General features: G+C 42.1%; 2 protein-coding genes across 11 annotated transcripts in view; one reads left to right on the top strand and one right to left on the bottom strand.

The window, feature by feature from the left end:
• sema3gb (sema domain, immunoglobulin domain (Ig), short basic domain, secreted, (semaphorin) 3Gb) overlaps window positions 1-20,721 on the top strand; it is a 29,429-nt gene extending 8,708 nt beyond the window's left edge. For 2 of the 8 annotated variants that reach the window (XM_027012782.3, XM_035521829.2), the window contains 18 exons: window positions 2,961-3,035; window positions 3,209-3,351; window positions 12,404-12,564; window positions 12,680-12,742; window positions 12,906-13,025; window positions 13,181-13,274; window positions 13,390-13,509; window positions 13,659-13,804; window positions 14,338-14,452; window positions 14,557-14,626; window positions 14,812-14,956; window positions 15,158-15,380; window positions 15,640-15,728; window positions 15,852-15,893; window positions 16,067-16,224; window positions 16,400-16,467; window positions 17,307-17,434; window positions 17,568-20,721. In XM_027012782.3, coding sequence (XP_026868583.1) covers window positions 2,998-3,035; window positions 3,209-3,351; window positions 12,404-12,564; window positions 12,680-12,742; window positions 12,906-13,025; window positions 13,181-13,274; window positions 13,390-13,509; window positions 13,659-13,804; window positions 14,338-14,452; window positions 14,557-14,626; window positions 14,812-14,956; window positions 15,158-15,380; window positions 15,640-15,728; window positions 15,852-15,893; window positions 16,067-16,224; window positions 16,400-16,467; window positions 17,307-17,434; window positions 17,568-18,014 — 2,370 coding nt within the window. In that variant the 5' untranslated portion in view covers window positions 2,961-2,997 and the 3' untranslated portion in view covers window positions 18,015-20,721. Of the gene's footprint in view, window positions 1-1,349; window positions 1,406-2,960; window positions 3,090-3,208; window positions 3,352-12,403; window positions 12,565-12,679; window positions 12,743-12,905; window positions 13,026-13,180; window positions 13,275-13,389; window positions 13,510-13,658; window positions 13,805-14,337; window positions 14,453-14,556; window positions 14,627-14,811; window positions 14,957-15,157; window positions 15,381-15,639; window positions 15,729-15,851; window positions 15,894-16,066; window positions 16,225-16,399; window positions 16,468-17,306; window positions 17,435-17,567 lie in introns of those variants that run through there. The other 6 variants (XM_081707735.1, XM_081707734.1, XM_035521832.2 and 3 more) reach the window with 4 other exon arrangements.
• A 404-nt stretch (window positions 20,722-21,125) lies between these two features.
• On the bottom strand, window positions 21,126-27,116 carry wasb (WASP actin nucleation promoting factor b). 3 transcript variants are annotated; one of them, XM_035521835.2, is made up of 12 exons: window positions 26,993-27,116; window positions 25,691-25,949; window positions 24,984-25,124; window positions 24,718-24,804; window positions 24,236-24,332; window positions 23,959-23,997; window positions 23,416-23,614; window positions 23,277-23,319; window positions 22,994-23,147; window positions 22,021-22,409; window positions 21,613-21,724; window positions 21,126-21,448 (listed from the first exon to the last, which is right to left on the bottom strand). In XM_035521835.2, exons 2-12 carry the CDS (start codon window positions 25,790-25,792, stop codon window positions 21,393-21,395), a joined length of 1,419 nt encoding a protein of 472 aa, XP_035377728.1. In that variant the 5' UTR covers window positions 25,793-25,949; window positions 26,993-27,116; the 3' UTR covers window positions 21,126-21,392. The 3 variants fall into 3 exon arrangements, with proteins under 3 accessions (XP_035377728.1, XP_035377727.1, XP_081563865.1); XM_035521834.2 differs by lacking the exon at window positions 26,993-27,116 and having other exon boundaries at window positions 22,021-22,415; XM_081707739.1 differs by lacking the exon at window positions 26,993-27,116 and having other exon boundaries at window positions 22,021-22,415; window positions 23,416-23,608.
• Between the last annotated feature and the right edge of the window lie 19 nt (window positions 27,117-27,135).

Raw genomic sequence — 27,135 nt, 5'->3', positions numbered from 1 at the left:
GTTTGCACAACACACCGTTTAGTATAAAAATGCATCAGTACCCAGAGCATTAAAATGAGCACAGAAGAAGAACAGTCAGTCGGGTTCTAAGATGACATGTGTTCTGTTCATTATCAGGTCTTACCATGGTGTGGAAATAGTAACACGGCTGTGGTGAAAATCTGCGGGTTGCGCTAATGGTATATTAGAGTTTAAGAAAGCAATTTTGCTGTCTCATACTGCACGATATTCATGTCCCGTTGATGAATTAATGAGCCTGGATTTACATTTGATTTAAATGTTCTGAATGTCTCTAACATGCCGCAGCACTGTCCTGGAAACACTGCGTGTTAACTTGATGATTATAGCATTGTTTGGCCTGAGCCCATAGTATGAAGGTAGGCATTATCAGTAGGCATTATCAGCTTTAAACTTTCTACTTTTAGGTTTTGGGGCAAAGGCTTAAACTTTCTTTCTAACTATGGTTATCTCAGAGGATTTTCATTTAGCACCTAGTGAGACATTTGAGCTAATGAGTGGAGTTCTTTTAGCCGCTGCTTTAAGGTTTACTCACCGTTTGCATTTCTGAGAGGGGCTTCTCACCTTAGTGACCAGTTCTTGTGATGAAATTAAATGAGTTTTCTTTTTTAAAAATGAGAGCAGTCTGGCAGTCTGTCATTACTAGCTCTGTTCTTGAGGTTACACTTGGGAGAACCTTTAAAGCCATCTTTTGTCTGTGGCCTATTGAAGAGATCCCTGCATTCCTTATCGCAATGCTGGTTTGCATTAAAGGACGCACCCCCAACTCCCCCAGACCCACAAAACCCATCCAGGTTTTTGGTGGCAAACAAGACTTCATTCCGAACTGACCCTGAAATACAGCCATCACCTCCGCAAACACCCTCGTGTTTGCTTGCCATGGATGGGTGACTTGCGCATCCCTTTTTCAATTTCCGGCGCCAGGCCGAGGCCTGGGAGGGAAAATACAGGCCCCAGGTCAGCAGGAAGGCTCTGTCACTGCTCCAGTGCAGTCCTGCCAACACATATGTTTTATATATATAAACTATTGGCCAAACCTTAGCTTATTCTCTACTTTCCATTTCATTTTGATGAAGAAGTGATGTTTGAAAGGATGCATTTATGTTTTTGGCAAATTAATAGAGGTGTTCATTTTCAGTCTTCTAACTTTATTTTTTTCTCTCTCTCTCTCCATCCCTCTCTCTTTCTCTCTTACCCTCCCTGTCTCTGTCTTTCTCTCTTTCTGTCAACAGAAGTTCTGTACAGCTTCTGTTATTTTTAATACTTTGAATTAGGTTTGAGTTAGGTTTGAGTCAGGTTTGAGTTTTATTGTGTGTTCTGTTCTGTTCTAGATCAAATGGTCACAGCAAAGGACCACCACTCCCCTTTTCGTAGAAGTCTGTCTGCTGTATGTACTGTATACCTCATAATTTTCTCTGTATTTGCAGGTGTGGCTTCATCACACACACACATACACACACATGCATGCACACACACACACACACACACACATTGGCATGCACTCACACACACACACACACACACACACACACACACACACACACACACACACACACACACACACACACACACACACAAGATAATGACACACTCACATATAATAAGTGAGCAGACATGTGCAGACTTTTAAAGATAGGTATTCAGTAACACAGCCCATACCTGCCATTTCCAGTACATGCTGCTAAAAATGGAGAAGTGATTTAAGTTTAGCCCAGTTTTTATATTCAGTAGTAACCATAGTCACAGAAGCCATATGGTATAAAAATGGGTGCAGTACCTATGAAGGTACTGCACAACTACTAGTGGATGAAGTCCATACTTATTACTGAATTTGGAATTCACTGACTGCTGTTCACTGCATCTCATATTAGTCACTATTGAGCCTTCCTATGGTAATATAGTAGTAGGGTGTTTGGCGTAGACACAGAAAAAAATATATAGAAGCCAAACTGTGTGAATGTTACTCTCCTTCCAGTTAGGAAAGATTAGAAGCATTATCACTGTGAGAGAAAGCTGATGACTTCTTATTTGTGCCAGATCCTAATCCTCAAAGCCTCCCTGAAACCAGCCGTCGCCTCCGGTACCTTTCAGATGCAACAGACAGTGAAGAATGCAGTTTCACAACTGTGTTATCTCACACTGTTCCTGCACTGAGAGCTTCTTCATCTCAGCCTTACAAATAAATAATGAGGCTGTTTAGAACATTTCTATTATAGTTGCTTCCTAGCACATGTTTGCAATCTTTTTGATATTGTCCCTCACTGACCATGCTGATCTCCATCCATGGCTAGCAAGGTTATGCACCATATTGTTTGTGCTCTTGCTTGCAAAACGGCCATGGACATCACAGCTCCAGAGACCATGTCAAGGATAGCTGGTTGCTGCGTGTTTGTGGCCTGCTGGTGGCCGGGCACTGCATGTGTAAGATTTAAAATGAGAGAGTGTGACAGGGATTTGCCTCAGCCGCCAAGTTCTGTATTTGAGAAACTCTTGCTCTCTGAGTGCATACTTCGCTAATCTCCTTTGGTAGAGTGTCACACTGTGAAAGGTCAGCTGCCCTCTTCCACTAAATCAAGCTTTAGGTTGGTAGTTGCGCTATGAATGAGGGCCGAAAAGCTGGGTTTGCTGAAGATTTAAAAGAGAAAAAATAAATAAATGAAGGGAAGAAGAAGGAAGAGTGAACGAAACATAAAATAAACATGGCAGGAGAGTTTGGTGGTTGTTTTCAAAGTTTCTTTAGAGCTAAGCCTGTCTTCGCCCACAGAGGTCTCTCACAGCCTTTGCACTGAATGAGATAAATGTTGTTTTGTTTTGAGGAAAAACTCACTAGCCCTCTGTAACATCTTGCAAGGACTTCAGCATTTCAGCTGACAAAGAGCAAACAAGCTACTTTTAAGGCATTGCATCCTTTTTGTTTTATGTTCACGGCCTCTTTCCAATAGCAGGAGGAAGAGTCCCACTTCAGAGGATCACTGACCCATGTTTGGCCTCTACTTCGATTCAGTGCCTTTCAGAGGGTGTGTACGCCTCTCTCTAAGGACTGGAAGCATTTACAAAACTGCTGTTTTATGGTACCTGTTGATTTGTGGAAGCTCATTCAAGCTAATTCTAAAACATTACTGAACTGTTGCTTACTGCCCTTCTCTTGAACTTTTAGGATCTCATTTTAACTCCTGAACTTCTCTTGCAGGTCTCAGAAGGTTAACCGTGCTGTCATTGCCATGGAGACGACCCAAGCCCTCCTCCCTGTCCTCCTCCTTTTCCTGAGTTTGTGTGTCTGCAGTTGTCATGGCAACCTCCGCCCGACCCCCAGAGTGTATCTATCTTACAAAGGTGAGCTGGTTTATATTTAACATTCTATAAAAATGGAAAAGATTTTGCTTCTGTTTTCTCTGTTATTACACTGTGTTCATTTTAAATGCATAATTTGAAAAATAATTTTCTCTTTGCTAAAAGCAACAAAATATATAGACTTGGCCTTGTAATCTGATGAAGTTATCTCTTCAGAAGCTCATAGAGTCAATGTTACAGCAGTTACATGAAAATCACAAGAAGGGCAACAGTCAGATTTCCTGGGTTGAACAACTTAAAACTTAAAAATACAGTAAAGCTGAAGCTTTCAGATGTTTGCCTTGTTTTTTGTGAAATGTACAGCAGTCATAAAGGTGCATAAGAACATTCTTCTCCCATGTCCTCATCTGCAGTATGGTAGCTTCGCCCTGTCTGTATTCTCTACACAGTGCCATCTCCTTTCCCTCTATCCGTATTGCACCGTCTTTCTCTCTCTGCCAGAGTGCGGCACCAGCACGGCTCATCACCCAATTAATGCTCTAGAGAAGGCACTACCCATCATCCCCCTGCACACTGACATGTCACTGTTGGCCACAAAGAGAGTCATGCAGAGAGAGAGGTGTTTGATGTTACAAACTCAAATCTCTCACAATGGCATTAGTATTTACTGCCACAGTGCATGTTTATACACAGAGGTATAAAATAATGGTGCATTTTTGTCTCTGAAAAGAATTGATTTATTCAGTGAAATGACATGTGATGTTGCTAAATGCAGACGCATCTTTAAAAACTGCTTCTAGCCATAAGCATGTGACACAGGCTTGGCAGCCAGCAGGTCAAATTCTGACATAAATATGCTCTTGGTTCTTAGAAACACACACACATATGCACACATGTGAATGCACACACACACACACACACACAAACATGCATACAAAAATACCCAGCTCAGTGGGTGTTTCTGCACTGCAGTGCTTCTTTTTTTTTTTGTCTTTGTGACAAAGACCCACAAACCTGCCCAGACACACATGCATGCACATAATTACACACACACACACACACACACACACACACACACACACACCCACACACACCCACACCCACACACACACACACATACATACACACTTCTTGTCCCTGCAGGGGATCTGAGTACAGGACCTGCTGGCAGGGTGCCTGGGCCGACACGGCATTCTGCTCCCAGGATGCTCCCAGCATAACCCCAGCACAGGGGAGAGCAGACCAGCGGCGGGGAGATTGGGAGGGGGATATAGAAGGAGAAGTTAATGAGAGGCAGTGTGAACTTAGACACACGCAATTCTGAAAAATTGAACAGAGCTGAAGGAGAGAGAGACTTGTGGAATAAATTTTACATGTAGAGAAAGGGCCACAGGTTTGGGCCAATGGAGAGAGGGAGAGAGAGAGAGAGAGAGAGAGAGAGAGAGAGAGAGAGAGAGAGAGAGAGAGAGAGAGAGAGAGAACTAGCCAGACAGGGAGGGACAGAGAAGAGAAAAAGAAGATTAATATGGAAGAGAGAGTAGTGGCAGGGAGCTGAAACACAGGACTGATGAGAAGCCCAAAGGCAAGAGAGATAAAAGAGGTGGAGAGAAGGACAAGGAAGGAGTGTGTGTGTGTGTGTGTGTGTGTGTGTGTGTGTGTGTGTGTGTGTGTGTGTGTGTGTGTGTGTGTGTGTGTGTGTAGAGGGGGGCTGTGCAATAAAGAGAGCGAGAGAAGGAGCGTGTGGGAGTGTGTGTGTGTGTGTGTGTGTGTGTGTGTGTGTGTGTGTGTGCATGCGCACACACATGCTGTAGCTGCGCATGGCCGAGTGGAGTTATTGTGTGCGTAGGTGACAGTGGAATAGATCCCTGTTCGGGGAAAATGGATAAGGCTGTGCTTCTGCCAGGGTATTATTAGCCTGCATGGTTGCCGTGTTTACCCCAGACACAGCACGGGGAAGCCCCCCAAGCACGCAGGGGCCCGGCGCCAGCAACCTGCTCCAATATGCCAGCTAGCCACAAGGCCTGCACAGGGCTTCAGTTGGTGTCCAGTTGGCTTCAGCCTGGGCCCTCCTGAGCTCCGCCGCCAAGCTACGGCGAGAAGCAACCCTGCTCAGAGGGCACTGGCAGCCTCTGTCATCTCTAAATAAGTCCTGTGCCCCAACACGTGTGCCCCAGGCCTCAGCCTTAATGTTATACCTTCCTAAATCTCCCAGTCCTAAACACCTCTGCACTTGTAGCAGGTGTGCATGTGCATGTGTGTGTCTACGTATGCACTAGTGACTCCAGGCACAGATATTCGTTGTGACCATTTGTGCAAAAAAAAAACTTTGATTATAACTGCAACAGTTTGTGTTCTTTGTTTCTAAAAATGAGTGCTCTTGGTTCTTCAGTCAAAAGAAGACATATGCTTGTGTTCACTTCAGACTGAATCCACAGCCTTCAGTTTACCTGTATGGTGACAGAGTGTGATACAGCTGGCCTGTTGCCACTTCCCAATCCTGGCTCTTTTCCCAGACTGCCCAACGCTTACATACTGAAAGTGACGGCCCACTGGATATGTGGGAAACTTCTTTGGAAACAATAAAGACATAAATATACGCAATAACTGGGAAAACAGGCAGGATTTATAGCTAGGACTTCAGAAATAGCCTTATGGGAAGTCATGTTTCCGCTGATGAATGTTCTGGTGTCAGAAACCCAGAGGCTTCAAGTGACTCTGCTCTAGAAGTATGGATGGAAAGGTGGAGATTGTGATGAAGCAAAGTGATGTTCTTACATCTTAGAGTGCAATATTCAGCTGGTTTAAACAGACACTGAAGTTACTGCAACTCCAGAGCTCTTGTATGGAAAAAAGAAAACGTTGACAAGACACAACAATAAAACCATACCAAGTCCTATTTGTTTTACATCTGACCCTAAATGTCTCAGCAATTTCAAGTATTTATCATGCTTAATGAAATGTGCTTGCAGTGAGGTGATGAAGAGATTTACATCTTGCCTGGTGCTGAAGTATTTACTCTAGATATTGTTACTAGTTATTAGCATTGACAGGTTGTTTCCATAATTGGGATCTTTAATGTGTGGAGCAGGAGAGATGGCACCAGTAGTGGAAGGTCAGTATAAATGGCCTGTTTCACATTCCTTCCCAAGAGAAACTTGGGATAATTCCACAGTTCATCGTGGTCTCTGTGTGAAACAGTCTCTGAGGAGTTGCCTTTTTAAATTGACCGAAGATCAATAATCATGGTACCAAGTCTTAATCTTAGTCATTCAAACCCAAATGGCAAATCTGGTCTCTAGTCAGGAAAAGTGTTACAGAAAATGCATCATGCAAGGAATTCCATGGTATCTGAGGCCCCAGGTAAGTGGGTTCTGGTCTCTAGCCAACTCTGGCCAAGAGCCACTAATTCAACCCAAAGTGCTTATGTTTGAAAATATGACTGCTTAGTGTCAGAAGGCTAACAGCACTCCACAAAGTCCTGCTCCGTTCTTATTGGTGCAAGTCACTTCTGAGCAATGTGGAGTCATAGTCATCTGCCACTTTTGAAGAATGTGCTTGAATCATCTTTCTCTGCCTAGGCACTACCATAACATGAGAAACTACAACACTGATGTGAGATCAAGGGGATTGCTTTAATGGCTCTTTCCTCACCAACCCCTGAGGTTGTCAGGTACTGGCCTAGGAAAGAAAAGAACTGTTAGGTTGGACTGGCAGCTAGAGTTTAGACTAGCCTCAAAGGAAACACAGACATGGAAGGTTTTCTGCACTCTTTAAACAGTCTGAATCTGCCTTCTGACCTTCTTGAATTGCTGACAAACCAGCAACTGTGTTTTGCCCTTCCAGGTAGTCTGAACGGACCTGCACTTGCAGTGTAGGATTTGTTTATTAAAAAAGTGTAAGGACTTTAAAGCCCACGTGTAAGATAAGTAAGTGTAGGATATGACAATATTGATCTTCAAGAAACTTTCTCTTCACAATATATAACTGCTTGGTGATAGACCTGCTTTTCATTAGGAGCAAAACACAAAAACAACTTTCAATATGCACCACAGCAAATAAATCCAAGACTCCACAAAGAACAGACTGAAATATTTAGCCTCCTCTACCTTCCTGTTCCATTTTGTAGTCTAAAGGCTTTTAATTAAGGGAAATGTACCCATATCTTGCATTATTAAATCTAAAATTGTTCTGGCCAAAGGGTCTTGCAGTGGATATACCACTAAACTATATGATCTGGGCTCAAGTGCCCTCTCAAACTGGAATTCTGGGGGCTTATTGAGCTATTAAACTCGGCAAACACTCATAAACTAAGGGCAGAGATGTTTGGAAAGAGTGTAGGCAGTGCTTTTCTTTCCTATTGTTGCACAGCCAGAGATTATATGTCATCTTTGCATGGGCATGTGGATTATTTTGGTGGGCAACATCAAAAATGTTGCTTTTCTTAAATAGGGTATGTAAACAAGGACATAGTTTAATGGGTGGTGCGGGGACAATAGGAATATAATCGCAGCATTTGTTTTTTGTTTAGGGGGTTTGGAGCAATTACCCTGTGAAAAAGGGAAAAAAAATTATTAGATTAGAATTTTATTATAAGCATTTGTATGATGAACTATAGAAGAAAATGAACAAATTTTAATTTGGCTCTTCAGAGTGCACAGGGTCAGGCAGCAGTATGATGAACCAGGATAGTTCTGCTACGATAGAAAGATGTGTAGCCCAATGTGATTAGCAGGTGCAATGAAACTTTTTTTTAAATGATTTCAATATTCAGTTATTTAAATATTTCATTGTAATATATAAATTTTCTTGTATGTGTGTATGTGTATGCAAAGGAATGTAGATGTTACGTAAATAATGATGTTAAGTAAATTATCACAACATATAGCATATTAGAACAATGTGGGTAAGTAAACAGTAAAAATATAAATCAATGCATTATTTTCTATAGGAAGCTAGGATCCCAGTTTCCAGGGTATAGAAATTAATTACAGGACCAGTCTGCAGTTAGCAGATATTTTTGAAATAAATAATTTTTAAAAAATCATCTACAGTTAGCCTGGAGCAGACTAGCTAGCCAGCTAATCACTAAACAAATGGCTGCCATGTGAGCAAGAAATTTAAATGCAAACTCAACTGTGAAACTGTACAAGACTACTAATATAGCTTATAATAAGCAGACAAAAGAGTGAACAAGAATCAAAAGGTATTAACAGTTTTAATTGGATTGCTGAGAGCAGGAAGCTACAAACAAGTTCTGTAGTTCACGTTGCCACATCTGCATGGCATGTGCGTAGGAGCGAAGTGACTCATAGTTGGGTGATGATCAGAGCCATGGCTCTGGTTATAATGTAAAGGAAGAATGCTGACTAAGTACACCCACACCTTCAAAATGCACAATAGTAAATCATTTTTGGTGACCAATCACAAAATTACAGAAAACTATGAATGCTCAAAAAAAGCTATTTTGTCAGTTTTCAATGGACAGGCAGTGATTTTGTCAGTTTTCAATGGACGGGCAGATGATTTTTCTGGGTGGGTAATGCCACCTGTAGACACGTACATATTTACAGCCCTATTTGTTGCTCAGGTTCAGCAGCTGTTGATTGTGATTGATGACTCTTCATCATGTGGTAGATATTGTCAGAATGAAAAGATTTGCACTATAAAGCAACAAGACAAACCATTAATGTCAATAAATTATGGATTAAGTCCATATTGTGAAATTCCAAATGTGCTATATCTAATGTTTTCCAGAGAAACTTCACTTTTTAAAACAAATTATAAGAAAACCAATAGCTGTGTGAAAGGAATCTTGGCCTGTCTACTTTACCTTGGAGCATATGGAACATTCCCTCCACCTGGTTTCAGAAATGACTCACCTCCAGCTGGTTATTTCAGTTCAAGGTCATGGACACTTCCTATGTGCAGAACTCAAATAGAATGTAGCACTCAAATAGAATGGAAAATATACACTCCAAAGTGACAGGTAGTCAGCTTTATTATTTTGGTCTTAGCCCTAATTACTACTCCACATGTACTTTTTTAGCTTGAGCTGTGCCTCTCCTTGTGCTGAAGTGTGAGTTGGTTTCTTCAGCTTTGTGAGGTCAGCCTGAACTCCGACCAGTCTGGGAGGCTGCGAGTGGAAAATGTGACCACTTTTGTTCTCCACAAATGAATCCTATTACACCCGTGTTTTGGCTGTGGCACAGACGCTGGCACAATCTGGTGACTCATAGTTACCAAAGGCAAGGTCAGATGGCAGATATTTCCTAAATCCAGTCTAAAAATGGAGCTCCCTGCTCTACTTCTCCTCAATAAATGTTTACTGCTAGATTTGCAATACATAATAAATGCCAAAGCTTTTCTTTGCCATATTTTTGTGTCCAATCCAGATTATTTCAGAGCAGTTCTGGATTTCATCAGGCTCCTTTTGCATTCACTACCAGGCTTTCTCTTTCAGTCTACTTTCTTTCTTTGCACAAGTCCAGTTTCCCTATGACTGTCAACTGGACGGAAAGTTCCTTGATAGCTGACAAACTATCAACTGTCACGTCAGCAGAAAAAGGGTGCTCCTTCTCTGTCATCTCTTCCCGTGTGGTCACATGAGTCTTGACCTCAGATGTGCACACCCACATGCCCATAAGTGCTGCTAATGACCAAACCAGACTCCACTGGACTGAACTTAAATTCAGCTTTCTGAGAACTGGCTTACTGCATGTCATTAACTGCGTGTTAATGTGATGACATTCTGCGTGTTAATGTGATGACATTCTGAGGTGTTGTGTCAAGGTCACTGGGTCATGTGCAATGACTTCTAATAGGTGGGGTCACAGGCGGTGGACTTGCAGGCAATCTTACTACTTTTCCAGATCATCAAAATGCACAGCAGTAGCTTTGTTGTCAGAGGACAGATTATAGGAATCAGATATCAGTCATGTTGTGTTACTGAATGTATAGTAAATATGTAGCTAACTTAAGATGGATGGGCATATATGAAGACTGTATAATAGAAATGATTGCTATGTCTGTAGAATTACCTGTTCAACTAGCATAAAATGCCTTGTTTGTCAGCCTACATCCATGTCTTTGAAGTCACAAAGCCATTAGCAGTGTGGCACAAACATGAGTCTCCCAGAAGAGAATGTGTCCCACCTATGTCCCACTCAATATGCTGCTCCAGGCAGGGTGTGTATGGATCCAGATCGAGGCAGTTTGGCTGCCCTTTGCAAGCAGTCTGGCGTGTCCTCCTGCAAAGGTCTGACCTCGTGCCCCTCCCTGGCCTAAAGGTAGTGGATTTTGTGGTTAAAGCCGGTTGGACATGGATGAGAGAAGAGCTGAGAATAGCTCTGTGGCCCCAGAACACGGTGAGCGGCCTGGAATCCCAGGCTGACTCGGTGAGATTCTGAACATGGCTGGAGGATCACCCATACAGCTGCCAGGGGGCCATAGGGAGACGCATACAGACACACACACACGAAACACAATTCACCTAGTTAGGGCACCAAGAAGAACACCAAACATACACTATATCAGCATGCATTTCCCCCCATAATTGAATACGCACTGATGAGAGGTTTTAATAGCTCTTACACTGTCTACTTCAATTTCTTTTAGGCCTGTTATTAGTTAATTAATAGCCTGCTATTTAACAAAGTGTAATTTTATAAGGGCTGTCTTTATTGTAAAATTTAAAAAAAGAATATAACATACCCTTTTGTAATCCCCTACACAATATAATTTAAATTAGGTAATAATTATTGGGTACTTCTAATTAGACTAATTATGGTATTATAAGCATGAACCTGAAACCTAGTTCAAGAACAGAGGCAGCTTATTTGAATATGACCTTCTTCTCATTGCTATTGCTGTTATTTCTATTTACTCAAATTATGGCCCCAAATTGAGGTTGGTTAGCAGTCATCTGGGATGGAATCGTAGAGGTATGAGGATAACAGTGAGTAATTTATAGGTATGGTCTTTGTTATCCATACCCTGACCCTCCCTGACATATGCTAAACCATTTGTTCTTTCAGAGGGCAAAGATATCAGCACGTCCTCATAACCTCAGATTTATATCTAAAGTCTTTTTACTCACCCCCAAAACACACACACACACACATGCACGCATGCATGCACACACACGCACACACACAGACACACACACACACACGCACGCACACACGCACGCACACGCACACACACAGACACACACACGCGCACACACACACACACACACACACACACACACACACACACACACACACACACACACTCTTTCTCTCTCTTTCCCTGCCTCCAGTTCTCTCTACCTCTCTTGATCACTCTCTGGTCACATGATACCTGTGACATGCGGTGTCCTCCTGTCTTTTGTAATGTCAAGCTATGCAGTGAACGTTTTCTGTAAAGCACCTCGCTGTGATTGACAGCATTGCTGAGACATACACACCCGTGCTAAAGCCCTTGTGGGGGTGGGGGTGGGCGGGTGTGTCAGCAAGGGGCGTTCTGCACGCGGCCATCCGGCGTGCGCAGACAGCTGAACCCATCTTTCATCTCTCCACCTGCTCCAATCCCTGCACCCTCTCTGTGGGAGACAGAGAGACACAGTGAGAGATGCACAGACACACCCACATAATGGCACAGAGATTACTGCCACCTGCTGTATGACGGAGTGAGAAATGCGCAAGGCCTGTGTGCATAAGATTAGGGCCTTTAATCTCAGACTAAGAACGCAGGATGAGGAACAGATTCTGCCGTTCTGTTGTTGATTCTCCCCCAGTCACAAACACAGCCTCTAGATTGTCATTCTTGCCCTGATCTGCTATATGGATCTATGAAACTATATGAATCTGACGTGTTTTACTCCTTGTGTGCTTTACTACTGTCTTATGGTTTCTCAATGGACATCAACATCAGCCAAACTTGGTAATATAATTACAACATTACAATATACTGCAGTAGAATGGATGGTAGCAATATAATGGCAACACATAAAGTTCCACATTTAAAGTTTCCCCACTGCCCTGATGTTCAGAGGTTATCTGGTTTGAATCCCAGCCGAGGCTGACGTCTCCTCTTCCACCTGCTCTCCCTGCAGAGCTGCTGGAAACGAGGACCAGCCGGCCTTTCAGCTTCTCATTCAACACGAGCGACTACCGCATCCTCCACATGGACCAGGACCAGGGCCGGCTCTACCTGGGTAGCCGCGAGTACCTGGTCTCCCTGGACATGCAAAACATCAACAAGGAGCCACTGATTGTAAGGCATATGAGAGATTTTCTGCAAATTCTTGGTCCTCATCATGCATGCGATAACTGCTCAGTGGTTTAAAGACAGGAGGGCAAGCACTTAGTGACTCAGTGTTTGATCGCAGATCCACTGGCCTGCCACTGCCCAGAGGAAAGGAGAGTGTAAGATGGCAGGTAAAGGAGGACAGGTGAGTTTTAGTCTTGACCCCTGTTGCATACAAAATGCTTAGCTGTTCATGTGAGTGAATGAGTAATGAAATCTCCATGTCTGTTGTTGTGGTTTGGATGATTTTTCCATGTGTGTCTGAAGGATGCAGGGAGTCCTTACTTGTCTTCTCTCTCCCCATACAGGGAGAGTGCGCCAACTTTGTGCGTCTGATTGAGCCGTGGAACAGGACTCATCTGTACACGTGCGGCACTGGAGCCTACAAACCCATCTGTACGTTCATCAACAGAGGCTGGAGGGCTGAGGTAGACACCTACACACACACACACACAAACACACACACACACACACACACACACAGAGGCAAACATGCAAGATCACACATGTGATGAAATGTACAGTCATATTCAATGCCTGTGTTTGCGTGTGTGTGTGTGTGTGTGTGTGTGTGTGTGTGCAGGAATATGTCTTCCGCCTGGTCCCTGGCTATGTGGACTCAGGAAAGGGAAAGTGTCCGTATGACCCACGGCAGGAAAACGCCGCAGCTCTTATCAGTGCGTGCTCACCCCTCCCTCGTTTCTGCTCTCTGGAGCTCAGTGCTCCTACATCTGAATCATGCTCTAAGATCCCTGAATCATCTGTCTCCACACCCTCTTTCTCCTCACCCAGGTAGCAACCTGTATGCTGGGGTGCACGTAGACTTCATGGGCACAGACCCTGCGATCTTCAGGACCTTGGGAGACAGGCCTGCTGTTAGGACAGAGCAGTATGACTCCCGATGGCTGAACGGTATGACTTAAGCCCAAACATGGTTGGATATACAGCACACTGTGAAATGTTGGCATTAAACCAGAGTGGATGGTTTGGGGAGCAATGCTAACAAAGCTGAACTCTAACTCTGTTTTCTGTCACTCTCACTTTCTATTTGTCTCTATTAGAACCTGTGTTTGTGAAAATCCAGAAAATTCCAGACAGCGCAGAAAAAAATGACGACAAGCTGTATTTCTTCTTCCGGGAAAAGAGTTTGGACGCGGCAGGGGGCAGTACCCCGAGTGTGTTGGCCAGAGTTGGCAGAGTGTGTCTGGTGAGCACGCTAGCTCCACAGAAAAGACTGCTGCGACACCTCTTTTTGAATCTAATATATATCCTTCATTGCCTGCCCTTTTTAGTCTTGGGGTAGGGTTAAGAGTTTACAAACAAGGTTAAGAGTTTATTTAAGGTTTCCTTATTAAGGATTAAATGAGTACCCAAAATCCCATATCAACATGTTTGAATATTTATAGAAACAGCAACAGTTGCATTGCCTGTTTTTGTCTATATAGTCTTTATTATACATCCATATAGGATTTATAAATAAGTTATGTATGTTTTATGTATGTCATATTATGATGTTTAATAGCTTATAAAAAGTTCACAGAGTGCTGCTCCAGTAGATCTATCCGAACACATGTATATTTTAGATATTTGTGTTATTTGAGCATTCTAAAGCATTAAATTAGTAAAGCTTTTTTTTAAATTGTAAAGTGAACTTGGGTATGTGACAGGTGCTATCATATTATTATTATTATAGTTTTTGTTGTTATCTTCTCTTTCTTTCATGTGTCTCTTCTTTCTTAGAATGATGATGGGGGCCAAAGGTCACTGGTAAATAAATGGACAACTTTCCTCAAGGCTCGTCTTGTCTGCTCTGTGATCGGTGCAGAAGGGGTTGAGACATATTTTGATGAACTAAGTGAGACACTGTCTTTTTCCTTCATTCCTTCACCATGTGCTGTCCCTCTGCTGATTGCACTTCACTGGACTACTTCAGTGACAGATTAATGTGTTTATATTTAGGGGATGTATTTATCCAACGGACTCACGATGAACGCAACCCCACTGTGTATGCTGTGTTCTCCACTGCTGGGTATGGTCCCTTGGGTTCACTAACTGCCCCTCAGCCTCATGCTGTTGAATGAGTAACTCGTTTTAAGTCATCTTGAGTTGAGTTTCACTGCATGGTGATTTATTTCACAGTGCCTCAGGAGACTGTGATCCCTCTGAGAATGTGAGAATGTCCATGTGTGTCTCTCTCACACTCTCTTCATCTAGCTCTGTGTTCAAGGCTTCAGCAGTGTGTGTTTACTCCATGGCTGACATCAGAAATGTCTTCAATGGTCCTTTCTCTCACAAACATGGGCACAACTACCAGTGGACTCCTTACACTGGCAAAATCCCGTATCCTCGCCCTGGGACGGTGAGTACTACTGGTGTGATCTGATTTCCCCCATGAGACACAGTGCCAAGAAATGGAATGAGCTGAATGTAAATGGATTAATGCTCATTATTTTTATCACATTGCATTGTACTGTATTGTATTACATTACAAGTATTGATTGTTGTGCTTTGGGGGATTTATGGCATGGCTTCACTCCGTTTTGTCCCTGGATACAATCAGTGCCCTGGAGGAACATTTACGCCAAGACTCCACACCACCAAAGCCTTCTCTGACGAAGCTGTCAACTTTGTGCGTGCGCACCCTCTCATGTACCATCCGATATATCCGACCCACAAGCGCCCCCTGGTGGTCCGAACAGGCGTGGACTACCGCTTCACCACTATCGCTGTGGACATGGTGGATGCTGTAGACGGGAGATATGAGGTGCTCTTCCTGGGGACAGGTAATATGTTCCAGCCTTTTGAATTTAGAAATCACTCTGCTTGTTTTGCTTGTTTACTTACATATTTACTTAAGTGTGGGATTTTAAAAGTATAAAGAAATGCCAGTGGATAATTAAAGGATATATAATCATTACATTAATTACTCATATGAATTAAATAAATAATTAAAGGATTAAAGTCTGGATGTAGGGCTGCAGTACTCTGTTATATGTGAAAGTTCATGGTTCAGAGTGATGGGTGGGACCTGCTCTTTGTTAGACCGAGGAACAGTCCAAAAGGTGATTGTCCTGCCAAAAGACATGAGCACCACAGAAGAGCTCATTCTCGAAGAGGTGGAGGTTTTCAGGGTAATCCTGCCATCTACTGTGTCCCACGTTATACAAATAAAACAGTGACAATATTGTGATGTTGCATGTAACATCAGGAGGGTTGGGCCCTGCAGTTGACTGTTTATCATTGATGTTTTTTAGATGCCAGCACCAGTTAAAAGTCTGAAAATTTCCTCTAAAAGGGTAAGATATTTTTTCAGTCAATACTCAAATCTGTCAACATATACACTAGCTAAAACACATGGTAAATAAATATATAGATGCCAATAAACATCATTACATAGCACCTTTATTGAACAGTACGGTAATTTCTATCTGACATGACTGTGGCTTTCTTCTCCACTCTGGGTTTACAGCAACAGCTGTATGTGTCCTCAGAGCGGGGCCTTACCCAGGTATCTTTGCACCGGTGCGCTGTGTACGGCAAAGCCTGCTCAGACTGCTGCCTGGCCCGAGACCCCTACTGTGCCTGGGATGGAGAGAGCTGCTCTGCTTTCACTCCTGCAACCAAGAGGTATGCACCGCTGCAGGCCTGCATATGCTGTTAGCAATGGCCACGATAGAAGTTTATTACGAAAGAATATCTCGACATTATTTTCCTTTTTTCCCCCTTGAATAATTTAGTGGAATAATTGAATTATTTTTTTATTTTTTTTTTGGGATGAAAATGTATGTTGATAACTTTTCAGGAGAAGCAGAAGACAAGATATCAAACATGGCGACCCACTGCGCCAGTGCCGGGGTTTCAATTCTAAAGGTATGTGTGTGTGCATATGAATGGTCTGGGATGTGTGTGAAAAAGGTTCTATGAAGATATCATGTTTAAAAACTGCGTAAGCCTTAGAGAAATGTGTCAAAAAAAATCCTAGCACCGTGTAGCTTCTGTAAGTTCTGTTTTTTACAAGAATGGACTTTAAGCATTATATGGTTATATGTGGAAAAACTGGGTTTTAAAGTTTTGATGATACTACAAGATACTACAACAAGATATTCCAAGATATTCCAAGATCCATGACAAGGAGAAATTTCCTATGGGTTGGTCTGCTCGCGAAAATACATGTGAGAAGTGACACAATGAATGACACTTGGAAATGCAGGGGGTTCTTTTTTCTTCCACAAATGGGTGTCAGTAGGAGGTGAACAGTCCAAGATGTTAGTGCGCTGATTTGGAGGAAAAGAAACAAATATGTTGATGTGGTAGAACTCAGGTTTCCTCTCAACCCTTGTCTTGCGGTCCCATTGGCAGTAGCTTGGCGTCCCACTAACTGCCTGTCATAACCTGGTACCAGCAGTTTTCACACTACAGGATTTGGAGTCGCCGACAGGTCCAGATATTTAGCCTACTTTATATTTTTTGGGCATTTGTAAGACATCAGCAAGCCTTTTGGATAGCACCTTTGAACAAATTCACATACAGAGGCAAGTTTCAAGTCTGGAGTGAATGCCAATTTGGGGTCTTTCTCAGTGAAAAAAAACTGTCCAAAAACTGTTGGTTAGTGAAAAATCAGGGCTAAAATTGTGTTGTATGAACTTGGCATTAGGTGACTTGGTAACAGGTGACAAGTGACAGCATCTTTTCTTGTCTTTCTCCCTCAGTAGAGAAGCGGCTGAGAGAGACAGTGCAGTTCGGGGTGGAGGGCAGTAGTACGTTTCTGGAGTGCCAGCCAAGGTCTCCCCAGGCAACTGTTAAATGGCTCTATCAAAAGGACGGCAAGCGCAAAGCAGTAAGACGCCCACCGTCAAATTCTGTTTATCATCACTTCTGGCTACCATTAGCAGTATAGGCTTATTTCTTTTGGTTTGTTCCTACAGTAGGAGACATAAGGTACTGTGTGTATAATCCTAATCACTTTGCAGCTCAGTCGGGAAAAAGACATCCTGAAGACGGGACATGGCATCCTGCTGAAGTTTCTCACCCAGTCGGATGCTGGTGTCTACCACTGCTTGGCCACAGAGAACAACTTCAAGCACACTGTGGCGCGGGTCGTGCTGCGCATTCTGGACCGTGAGATCGTGGAGGCGTTGACGGCGCCGGACGACCCCTCCGATTCAGCGAATCATCAACAGCATGCCCACAAGCACCACCACGTTCCTTCGCCACCCCCGCCCCAGACTCCGCCCCCAGCCGTCCAGCTCTCCCCTCAGCCGGAGGTGCGCCTGATTAACCAGTACTGCCAGTCCTACTGGCAGCAGCAGCAGCAGAGCCCCGCACAGCCGCTTAAACCCAAGCGCACCAACCGCAGGCACACGGAGCCCCAGGAAACTTGGGAACACCAGGAAGCCCAGAAGACACAGTTGCAGTGACCACATCCTATAAAACCCTTGTGTTCTGTACACTGCTTGACCAGGACAGGTAATGTCACTGAAGACTGTTTCTGAAGCAAAATCAAGTGTTCATACCCAGTGTCCATTCGTAATGCCAAAACTGACAGATTGAGTCTCAAGACTGAATTTTGATTTTCACACGCATGTTGAGGAAAGGCAATGAGGACACGGTTTTAACAGTGTGCTATCTTCAGTTCAGTGGTATTTTGGCTTCTACCAAACTGTAATACCCAGTGTCCCAAGTTTCCAGATTCACAAGCGTTCATTTTTTAAATGTTCATTCAAACCATAGAAGACTAGTTCATACTGTTTGTACAAATCCATTTTTAAATGCTTTTTGCACTTTAGCTAAACGATCGCCACAGTCACACTTCAGATAAATGATTGCCACACTGCCACTACTATTGCAGTATTTCACAAACATTATACTCTTAAAACCTGACATTGCTGGTATTGAAAGCTTGTTTTGTTGGGTCAGCTGTTTTTCCTGCCTGCAGAACGCAGTGGTGGAAAAAATGCTGTGGAATATTTTTTTACATGATTCCACTCTGATCCGTGGCAATCTGTCATCTGCTCCTTCTTCAGAAAGAAGCCTTTTCCCCTTTAAGGTTATAATTATGACATGATACATTCTGACATGATTCTGACCAACCTTTTATGGTATCAAGACCAAGGGTGATTTATAATCAGGATAACTGTAAAGGCTTCTAGTATTTGTGGTTTTTTAAATGTTTTAAAAATATGGTTGCTTTTTTTTTGTTTGTATTAATATTTGAGAGGATTCTTGAGCTAGTCTGCATCAGACAGCAGCAAATATTTAAAGTCTGGAACACAAGTGTTATAACAGGGTTTAGTCAATTCATAGTACACATTGTAATTCCCAGTGTTCACAAAATCTTTTGCAGCACCTAGAACAATATCACCAAGTTATTTTTAAGTTGGTACTAAATAGCTAAAGCCAATTTTCCTTGAGGAAGTTGAACAAAACTACTGGAATTGGAGGTGGTTGTAGGCTTGTTCAGATGGTGTTTTTTCCTTTTCTGAGCAAAAGGATATGTTTATGGACCAAAATTTGTCACTCTCCTGCCATAGTACCAAGGATTTGCAGGAAAAAGGAAAATGTAAATATTGTATCGCAGGCTGAGATGAGTGCTCTCTTTCTGTATATTAATAAAGACTGAAGAGAGATTATTGGCTTCTCTGTAAAACACTGAGAACAAGTTAAGAAGACATTGGGTGCCCATGCATACAGGATTTAATTATGCTAGTAGAAGGCAACAACCTGCTTGTGTGGGTTCTGTAAAATGGGAAAAGTATTGTCATCATCAAGAACAATCATCACTGAGGGCAGATGCTGAATCTTTTAGTGCAGTTTCCTTTCTGTTCTTGCCTCTTGGAGAGCTCAGATTGCAAGAAACACCCAGATAGCACATTGTAACACAAAAGTAGTTCTGTCACTTTTTGCATATCAGCAGTAGATATTTTCTATGGTTAACTGTGTTGTGTTTTGCTTGTGTAAAAAGACTGTGTTGTGTTTGACTCTATCAGATGTACATATAAATAGTTGGTGTTTAAGTGGTCTTGTCTGTCCTTGGTCAGGGTTCAGTTCTAACCTAACATTCTATTTCTCTCTCTCCCTTATTACCTGTCTCTCTCTATGTATCTCTGTCTCTCTGTCTATCTCTCTCTATGTATCTCTGTCTATCTCTGTCTGTCTCTTGTCTTGTCCTCCCTTTCTCTTTACCACATCATATTTATTTTACAAATGTATATATTCATGTGAGTTGTGAGTTGTGCTCCTTTTTGGGGGGAGGGGAACTGAGAATGTCAGTTATTATTGTATGTATTCACTAACAGGACCAGACTATACAGACACATAGAATATGGAGAGATGCTTTTAGAAAAAGATGCAGTTTTCTGGGAATTTCTAAGCATAACTAATGTTATGGCATAACAAGCATGTTTATTCTTGGCAATAAGATGTGGTGAGTAAGGAGTGAATGCAGATAAAAAAGCAACATCCAGAAGTGACAATTGACTTAAAGCTTTGAAATGACAGTTGAAATAATATCTATTTTATTTAAAAGTCTATAGACATTTGCAAAATTTAAGCAATGGGAAGACAGAAGACTGTACCTACATATAGGCTAAATTACTGAAGAGCACAATTCGGAGAATGTCCAGCCCAATAATTATAAATTCTTAGTGTCAAGAGAATATTTAAATTTTGGGCATAAAATGCACATCCTTGGATGTAAGGTTATGTCCGAAGAGGCAGGGAAGCACAGAAACATTGTCAGGACACAAAAGGTAGCCACCAGTAATGAAAGTCCAAACCCTGATATTTTTCAGTGCTTTGAAATGTTCATGTGAAAGGCAGGGGCCTAACACTTATGCTAAATAAAAATGTGTTCATCTGTATCTGCTCTAAGTGTTTCTCGATAAACTAAACAGAAATATGGTTGCATCTTACAATATTTCATCTATGTATTCACAGTGTTTGTGTTAGCATAAATTAATGTGGTTGTTTGTAATAAATATAATTTTATGATGATATTGTGAGGTTGGGGAGTCTCATAGATGTTTTGTAATCATAACAATAAACTGCTGTATTTGTTCTTATTTAACTTATTGTCATCGACCTTTAAAGCATTTATACGACTCTTATAAAATCTTAGAAACTGAATGGCTCAAGATTGCTTTTTATTTCATTTTTCCCCTTCAAGGGAATATAGCCATGTGTATATTATCTATATTTTTGTGTTAAACCTTTGCAATACCTTCTCAACCCTGCAGAGGGAGAGCTGTCTCCTTTGTCCAGTCAAACGTTTCGGTTCTATTTCCAGATATGGTTAAAGTTGGGGTTGGTGTCATTACTGTGTGTTTGCCAAGATCAGATTAAGGAACATAGGAATATAGGAGGTTGGACTTTCCGAAAGGAAATGTTCAGCTTGTACTTATGCAAAGCTAAACTTCATCTTTTGCCCATAGATGTTTGGCATAGCTCTCTCACACCTTACACTCTCAGTGGGTAGGCTAATGTACAGTGATGGACAAAGATTTTTTTTTTTTAATTGACATAATACATTCTCAAAGATTGCACAGTGTTAGTTTTATTCAGTTTAGACAAATATGCATAAAAGTACGTATTTCCATAAAAATTCTTTACAACCCATTCCATTCAAGCCTTGTAAAATAGTAATATGTTTATGTAATATGTTTTTCTAAATTTGAACCTACACTAAATACTTTAACATTCCTACCTTACCATACACAGTGCCTAAACAGAAGAGCCTATGTTTGTGGGCGTGTGTGTGTGTGAGTGCTGAATGTGAATATTGAATGTGAATATTGCAATTAATCGTCCCACTCATCATCATCGTCATCTTCACCCCCATCATCTTCTTCGTCTTCTAAGGAGACAGTAATTTACACCAAATACTGGGTCATGAGCTTGTTCTTATGGAGAAAACCATCATCCATGCCTTTCTCTGAGAGTGACCTCTGTGCTACATATTTTCAGATAGAATCAGAGCACCAAAGGCCATACAGCAGTGTCTTCTTTTTAAAGGCTTACCTGAGGAATGAATGACTTTGCTTCTTTTTTGCATCACCATTATCAGAGCTCCAACGATGCCCTCTCCGCTTTGGTCCTGTGGCGCAGGTTGGGGGTCGGTACTTTCTGTGACCTGAGTATATTCAACACACCAGACAAAGCATTCATACTTGGCAAAGCATGAACTCAATAAAAGATGGTATATTTTTACATCAGTATGGATAGAGGTGGGAAAATGCTAAATGATTTATTGTTTAAAGAATTGGTGACAGTGTCCTTATTAGCTTCAGTGATATCAGGGCACATTTTTGGTTATGGTAAACACTTGGTCATCAAATTTAATTATTTGTTTAAGAATTATATTGTAGAAGCATATTCATGCGTGGCTGAGAGAGAGTGTTCAAGTTTGCCAATAGCACTTTCTCTTACAGTCTTTAGCTTGGTTCCCAGTCGGATCTGGTCCAGTAAAGCTCCTCTTCCTGATGGTCCTGATGATGTGGATGGAGAAGAACTAACAGGACTACCACTGCTGTAGCAGGTAGTTTGGGAAGGTGGAGGAGGAGGAGGAGGAGGAGGAGGAGGGGGTGGGGCTGCTCCTCCACCACCTATTAAGGCACACTGTGAGGGTGGTGGGTTAGAAGAGTAAAAACAAGATGCTGGTTGAGGGGGCAGGGGGGCCCTTGTGCTAGGGGGAGGTGGAGGGAGTGGGCCACGATGTGGAGGCCTCTGGTTACGGGAAGGCGCAGCCCGTGGGGGTTGGTCAGGGACAGGCGGGATGCCCCGATCCCCACGAGAAGGAGGAGGAGGAGCAGGGACACCTGGAACTGAAGGGAGACTCCATGAGGAACAACTAATGGCATCTGCATGGACAGCAGAAGCAACAATATCATCAATGACACGGTCAGAAGTCTATTAGTTATAAGCTGTTAGACTGTTGGTTAGTTAAGGTCAAAACCCACAAAGTTATCTGTCACAGTACGGCCCCTCCCCCCGAACGTCTCCTCGTGTGTGTTCGTCAATGTGGCCACGCCCTCCCGGTGTCTCGCACCTGCTCCTCATTGTGTCGTTATCATATGTATAAAAGTCTGTCGTTTACGTGTTGGTGTTGTCGGTGTTTGACTCCATTTGTGTGCGTGTTTAACTGTGAATGTTACATGTAATTTAAACATAGTCTTATGTTCCACGCAACTCGTCCCTGCATCCTCCTTAAAACTTCCAACGTTACATTATCAGTATCAAGTAATGATGAGTTCATCTGGTTGCAAAAAGGTGTAATAGGAACATCAGCATTTGACATGGGCAAAACTGTAATAGATTTAAAAGATTATAAGCCTAAAAGTTTTACGATGATTTGTATAGACCCTCACCCTGTTCCTTCATCTCCTACAGTATAGACACTCACCCTGTTCCCTTATCTTCTCCTTAACAACATCCAGGCCCCCTGACCGCTCTATGAAGTCATAGATAATTTTGGAAGTCTCTTTGTCTGTTAGCTGGTCATCACTGATACCAGCACTTGAAAACAGCTTCTTCAGATCCGGGTCAAGATTGCTGGTCTACAATTTAAGAGAATACCATGTGTATGTTACATACATAACATTGTATATGTGTGTTCACGTGCATGTGTATCAGTGTCAGTCACATTCTGTTCCCTTGTTGAATTTGACAAAAGTGCCATTTCTTACATCAAAGCCACTGTTAGGATCCCACCCGACATGTGTGACATGCCTGAAGGTAAAAGAAATGCCCAAGTGAGATCATCACAGAAAACAAGCATGACCATCACTTTCCCTGCTGTGAAGAGAGCTCCCTACCCATACTTACTTAAACCCGCTGGGAGCCCCTATGTCTGCCTTGGTGATCCGCGGGCCCTTCTTCTTGCCCTTCTTGTCTTTCTTCCCCTTGCCCATAGAGGCGGGGGCCGGCAGGGGGACTACCGGAGGGCGGTAGCGTGAAGGCAGTATGTCTGGGTTCTGGATATCCACAGTGACCATGTTGCTAGGCTGCATCACTGGGCCTGGGCCTGGATGAGACAAATACGACATGCGATCAACCAGTGTCACCAAAGCCATTAAAACATACTTGGAAAATAAAGTCCAGGGTAAATCCAGGGTGAATGCAAAAGCACAAGATGCAATAACAAGGCCTGGACCACATATAAACACTACACTATCCAGGTGATGTAAGCAGTAGGAGATTCATAAGAAACATGCATCAGTACTCAGCCAAGGAAGAGTATTTACAATGGGAAGGGTCTATGACACTTGCAGTATACATTATACTGCTCCAAAGGAGATATTTACTCCCACCAGATTGCTTTAAATCACATGCATGTATTTCTAATCTATGTGAAACATATATACTCACCATTTGATGGTGGTGGTGGTGCCGGTAGCGCTCGTTTGTCTGACAGTAGAAAAAACATTTAGTTCATTCTGTACATGAAATAAACCAACCAGGATAACGTAGCATGAATGTGAAGGTGCAGTAGTGCCCTAGCACACATCGATATTCAATGGGTGCATGCTGCCTTTTTTCTAATTGAACAAAAACACAGATGGATGCTGGTGAGGAGGCTGGATAATGAAAATGCAATATGCAGAAGAGTGCTTGCATGTGAAGTGTGATGGTGTTAAAGCATCACCATTTCGATTGACTCGCTGGCTGATCTTTTCCTCAACCATGTTTCTAAAAGACTCAGATTCCTTCTCACTGGCAAAATTCAGACCCACTTGGCAATCCTGAAACATACAGATGTTTTTTAGTTAATTGACAGCAGTACACTATATATGTGAGCAGTGGTTCAAGATGCTTTACTATCAATCTCTGCATTTTTTGTCATTCATTTACAATATTCATCTATTGAGCTATTTGCCTGTTATAAGAAACAGTGCAATTTTATGAACATGACAGTCACAGATATATTTTTGCTTGTGGTGGTATTATCACACCAGGAATCAGCAGGTCTACTGAATGTTTGATGGCATCATAAATTTAAGCCATTGTTCTTTAATAAGCTGTGAGCTATAACCACTATAATAATTAGCTTTAACCATTTGTATCAGTACGTAGCTGCCAGCTGACCCTCGGCCTCATGATGTAGTGATATAAGAAATGTGTACTTACATCAGCAGAGAAGGTGTGGAAATACTGCCTTGGGCTGGAGTAAATCATCTTATTATACAACTCCTGTTCCCATATCATTTTTCCCTCCTAAAATGCATACATTTAAATCCACACACATACATACAATCACATGCATGTCCTAATAGGAATAATAATATTTAGAGCAAAATAAACAACTTGATCTGCAAAGATTTATACAGTGTATAGTGCCTGCATAGGTGGAGGTGATATGGAGGAAATCATAGAATAATATTTGTAGAAGAGACCTTGATATCAAAAAGTCGAATGAAGTATGAACGGCGAGGGTTGTCCTTGACAAAACACACCACTCCTGTATGCTGAAGACTCCAATGCGCTGGACTGTGGGGGAGCGCCATAAAGAGCTGCACAACAGAGGTAGCCAGAGTCTGTGCTCTCACACACACACACACACACACACACACACACACACACACACACACACACACACACACACACACACACACACACACGACCACATATATAAAGATATATATATATATAAAGATTTTGGCAAACACTTAATCTTTCATTTTAAAGTCCTGAAGAAAAATAATGCATGTAAACATCCTCTCTTCACAACAGGAAGTTGCCTTTAACATACTTCCTGTATCTCTTATGATATGTCTTTTATACCTTTTATCACACTCCACAAGTCATGGGACAATTACTGAGAATTACCTTTTCAAAAGCATTTAACAGAGCATGTAATGATTTGCGCAACTAATGTCCATGTTTTTCACGTTTTTTCAGTATCTAACAAATTAAAAGCGTTAAAAATCACGTAGATATGTGAAAATGGTGGGATTATGCTCTCATATACAATTTACCATTCTTCCTATCAAATGTGGAAGACCTTTGAATCAAGTAAACAATGAAGTTACAACCTCAGTTTGCATCTGACACCTCCCTCCCTGACTTTTGATTTATTTGACAGTAAGATGGCCACGCTTACCACGCATCTCCGGCCCAGCAGGTCCTCCACACGTTCATTCTCCTGGATGCTGAGGAGGCAGCTGGGCACGTTTTCCTGCCCCTTCGACTTTCCCTTGCTCATCTCGCCCCACTGGAGACGATTTGCAAAGCCTTGGACTGAGTGTCCAGGGGCCCCAACTTTACACTTTGGTCAACTGCTTTTCAATCTGTTACAGATGAGAGGATGAGGGAACTGGGACTTCCGTGTTCTCTGGTATGATGTCAGCGTGTTAGTGAGCCTAAAAGAACAGGAAGAGCAACCACAGAGAATGTTTGTTCAGCGAGGCCCCAAGACAGGCCCTGCTCTCGCATAAACAAGGAAGTAGTAACTTTGGTTTAAGTTTGTTTGCTTAGTAGAGAGTTTGCATGGGTTTCATGTAAATGTCCTATGGCATGTTTCATAAACACCACAATGTCATAATTCACATGCAGAGCTTTTCAAAATATTTGCATATGTAGCCAAAGCAAATTTGATGTAAAGCTGATATAACATTTTAGCTACACTGACATAATCTCCTCATGACTTTACCTTGTCTTTATTGCAAGCAAAATTGCTTTGCAAGGTTTCATTTCCAGTCTCCTTTTGTCTATTGCACATGGTGAGAAAACCTTTGCATTTTGTGCTATTGCCTTGCTGGATTGTACAACACGACCAAATGGATGTGGAAACATTTTCGGTCAAAAAAATATATTTTGATGGTTTCTTAAAGTAATTGCCAACAATGATGCCAACTGCAGAGGCTGCCTTGTATGCCTAAGATATGATACTGCTACCATTAACTACACATGAGTTTTGAAGTGACTGGTGGTTTTTTTTCTCCAAATCTTTCTATAGGAAGGGTGGATGCCATCTCATTAATCGATTAATCTCTTGTAAGTTAGGGTAGGATATTTCATTAGCTAATACAACTATGATTTCCTGATAAACAGGAAATAGCACATACAGCTGGGCCCAGAAATCAAAATGACACTTTATCTGTGTTTACTCTGTTGCTTCTGAAAATGTTCCTTCAGTGGAAATACTATCACTTCATTTGATACCACCCTTACAGGAACATGTCATGTGTTTGAGTGCAAAACAAACTAGTTCAAACTAATATTGCAGTTGACCCCGGCCACTCTGCCACTACCTCTGCCACTTCCACAACTCTAGAAATCAACACAACAAACTGCAATACCACTGAATCTTGGAAATCCCTGGGGACTACCAGGTCATACATTCTCAGCTGTGAGATAAACATTGACTCTATCACAAAGGCAGTACAAAAAACATGTGCAGTACCTTCTCTGCCTAGGAAACCCTGTACGCCATAGATCTCTTCTACAGTGCCATTATTGAACGTTTTGTAATCATGTGGTTTAGCCCAGCAAATGCAACATTCTCTTGGTATTCTGAGGAAGACAAAAGAAGCCATATCACTCATT

The sequence above is a fragment of the Electrophorus electricus genome, chromosome 25 (genome assembly GCF_041902795.1).
Source record: "Electrophorus electricus isolate QZ-2024a chromosome 25, ASM4190279v1, whole genome shotgun sequence".
Lineage (NCBI taxonomy): Eukaryota > Metazoa > Chordata > Actinopteri > Gymnotiformes > Gymnotidae > Electrophorus > Electrophorus electricus.
This window is presented reverse-complemented; position numbering and strand designations above follow the sequence as displayed.

Excerpts from the sequence above, each read along its gene's own strand:
- wasb (XM_035521834.2), bottom strand. The coding sequence starts at position 25,792 with ATGAGCAAGGGAAAGTCGAAGGGGCAGGAAAACGTGCCCAGCTGCCTC. Across the intron at positions 24,333-24,717 it reads TCCACACCTTCTCTGCTGAT|GATTGCCAAGTGGGTCTGAA; the intron begins GTAAGTACACAT and ends TGTATGTTTCAG. Across the intron at positions 23,320-23,415 it reads GGGGCTCCCAGCGGGTTTAA|GCATGTCACACATGTCGGGT; the intron begins GTAAGTATGGGT and ends TTTTACCTTCAG.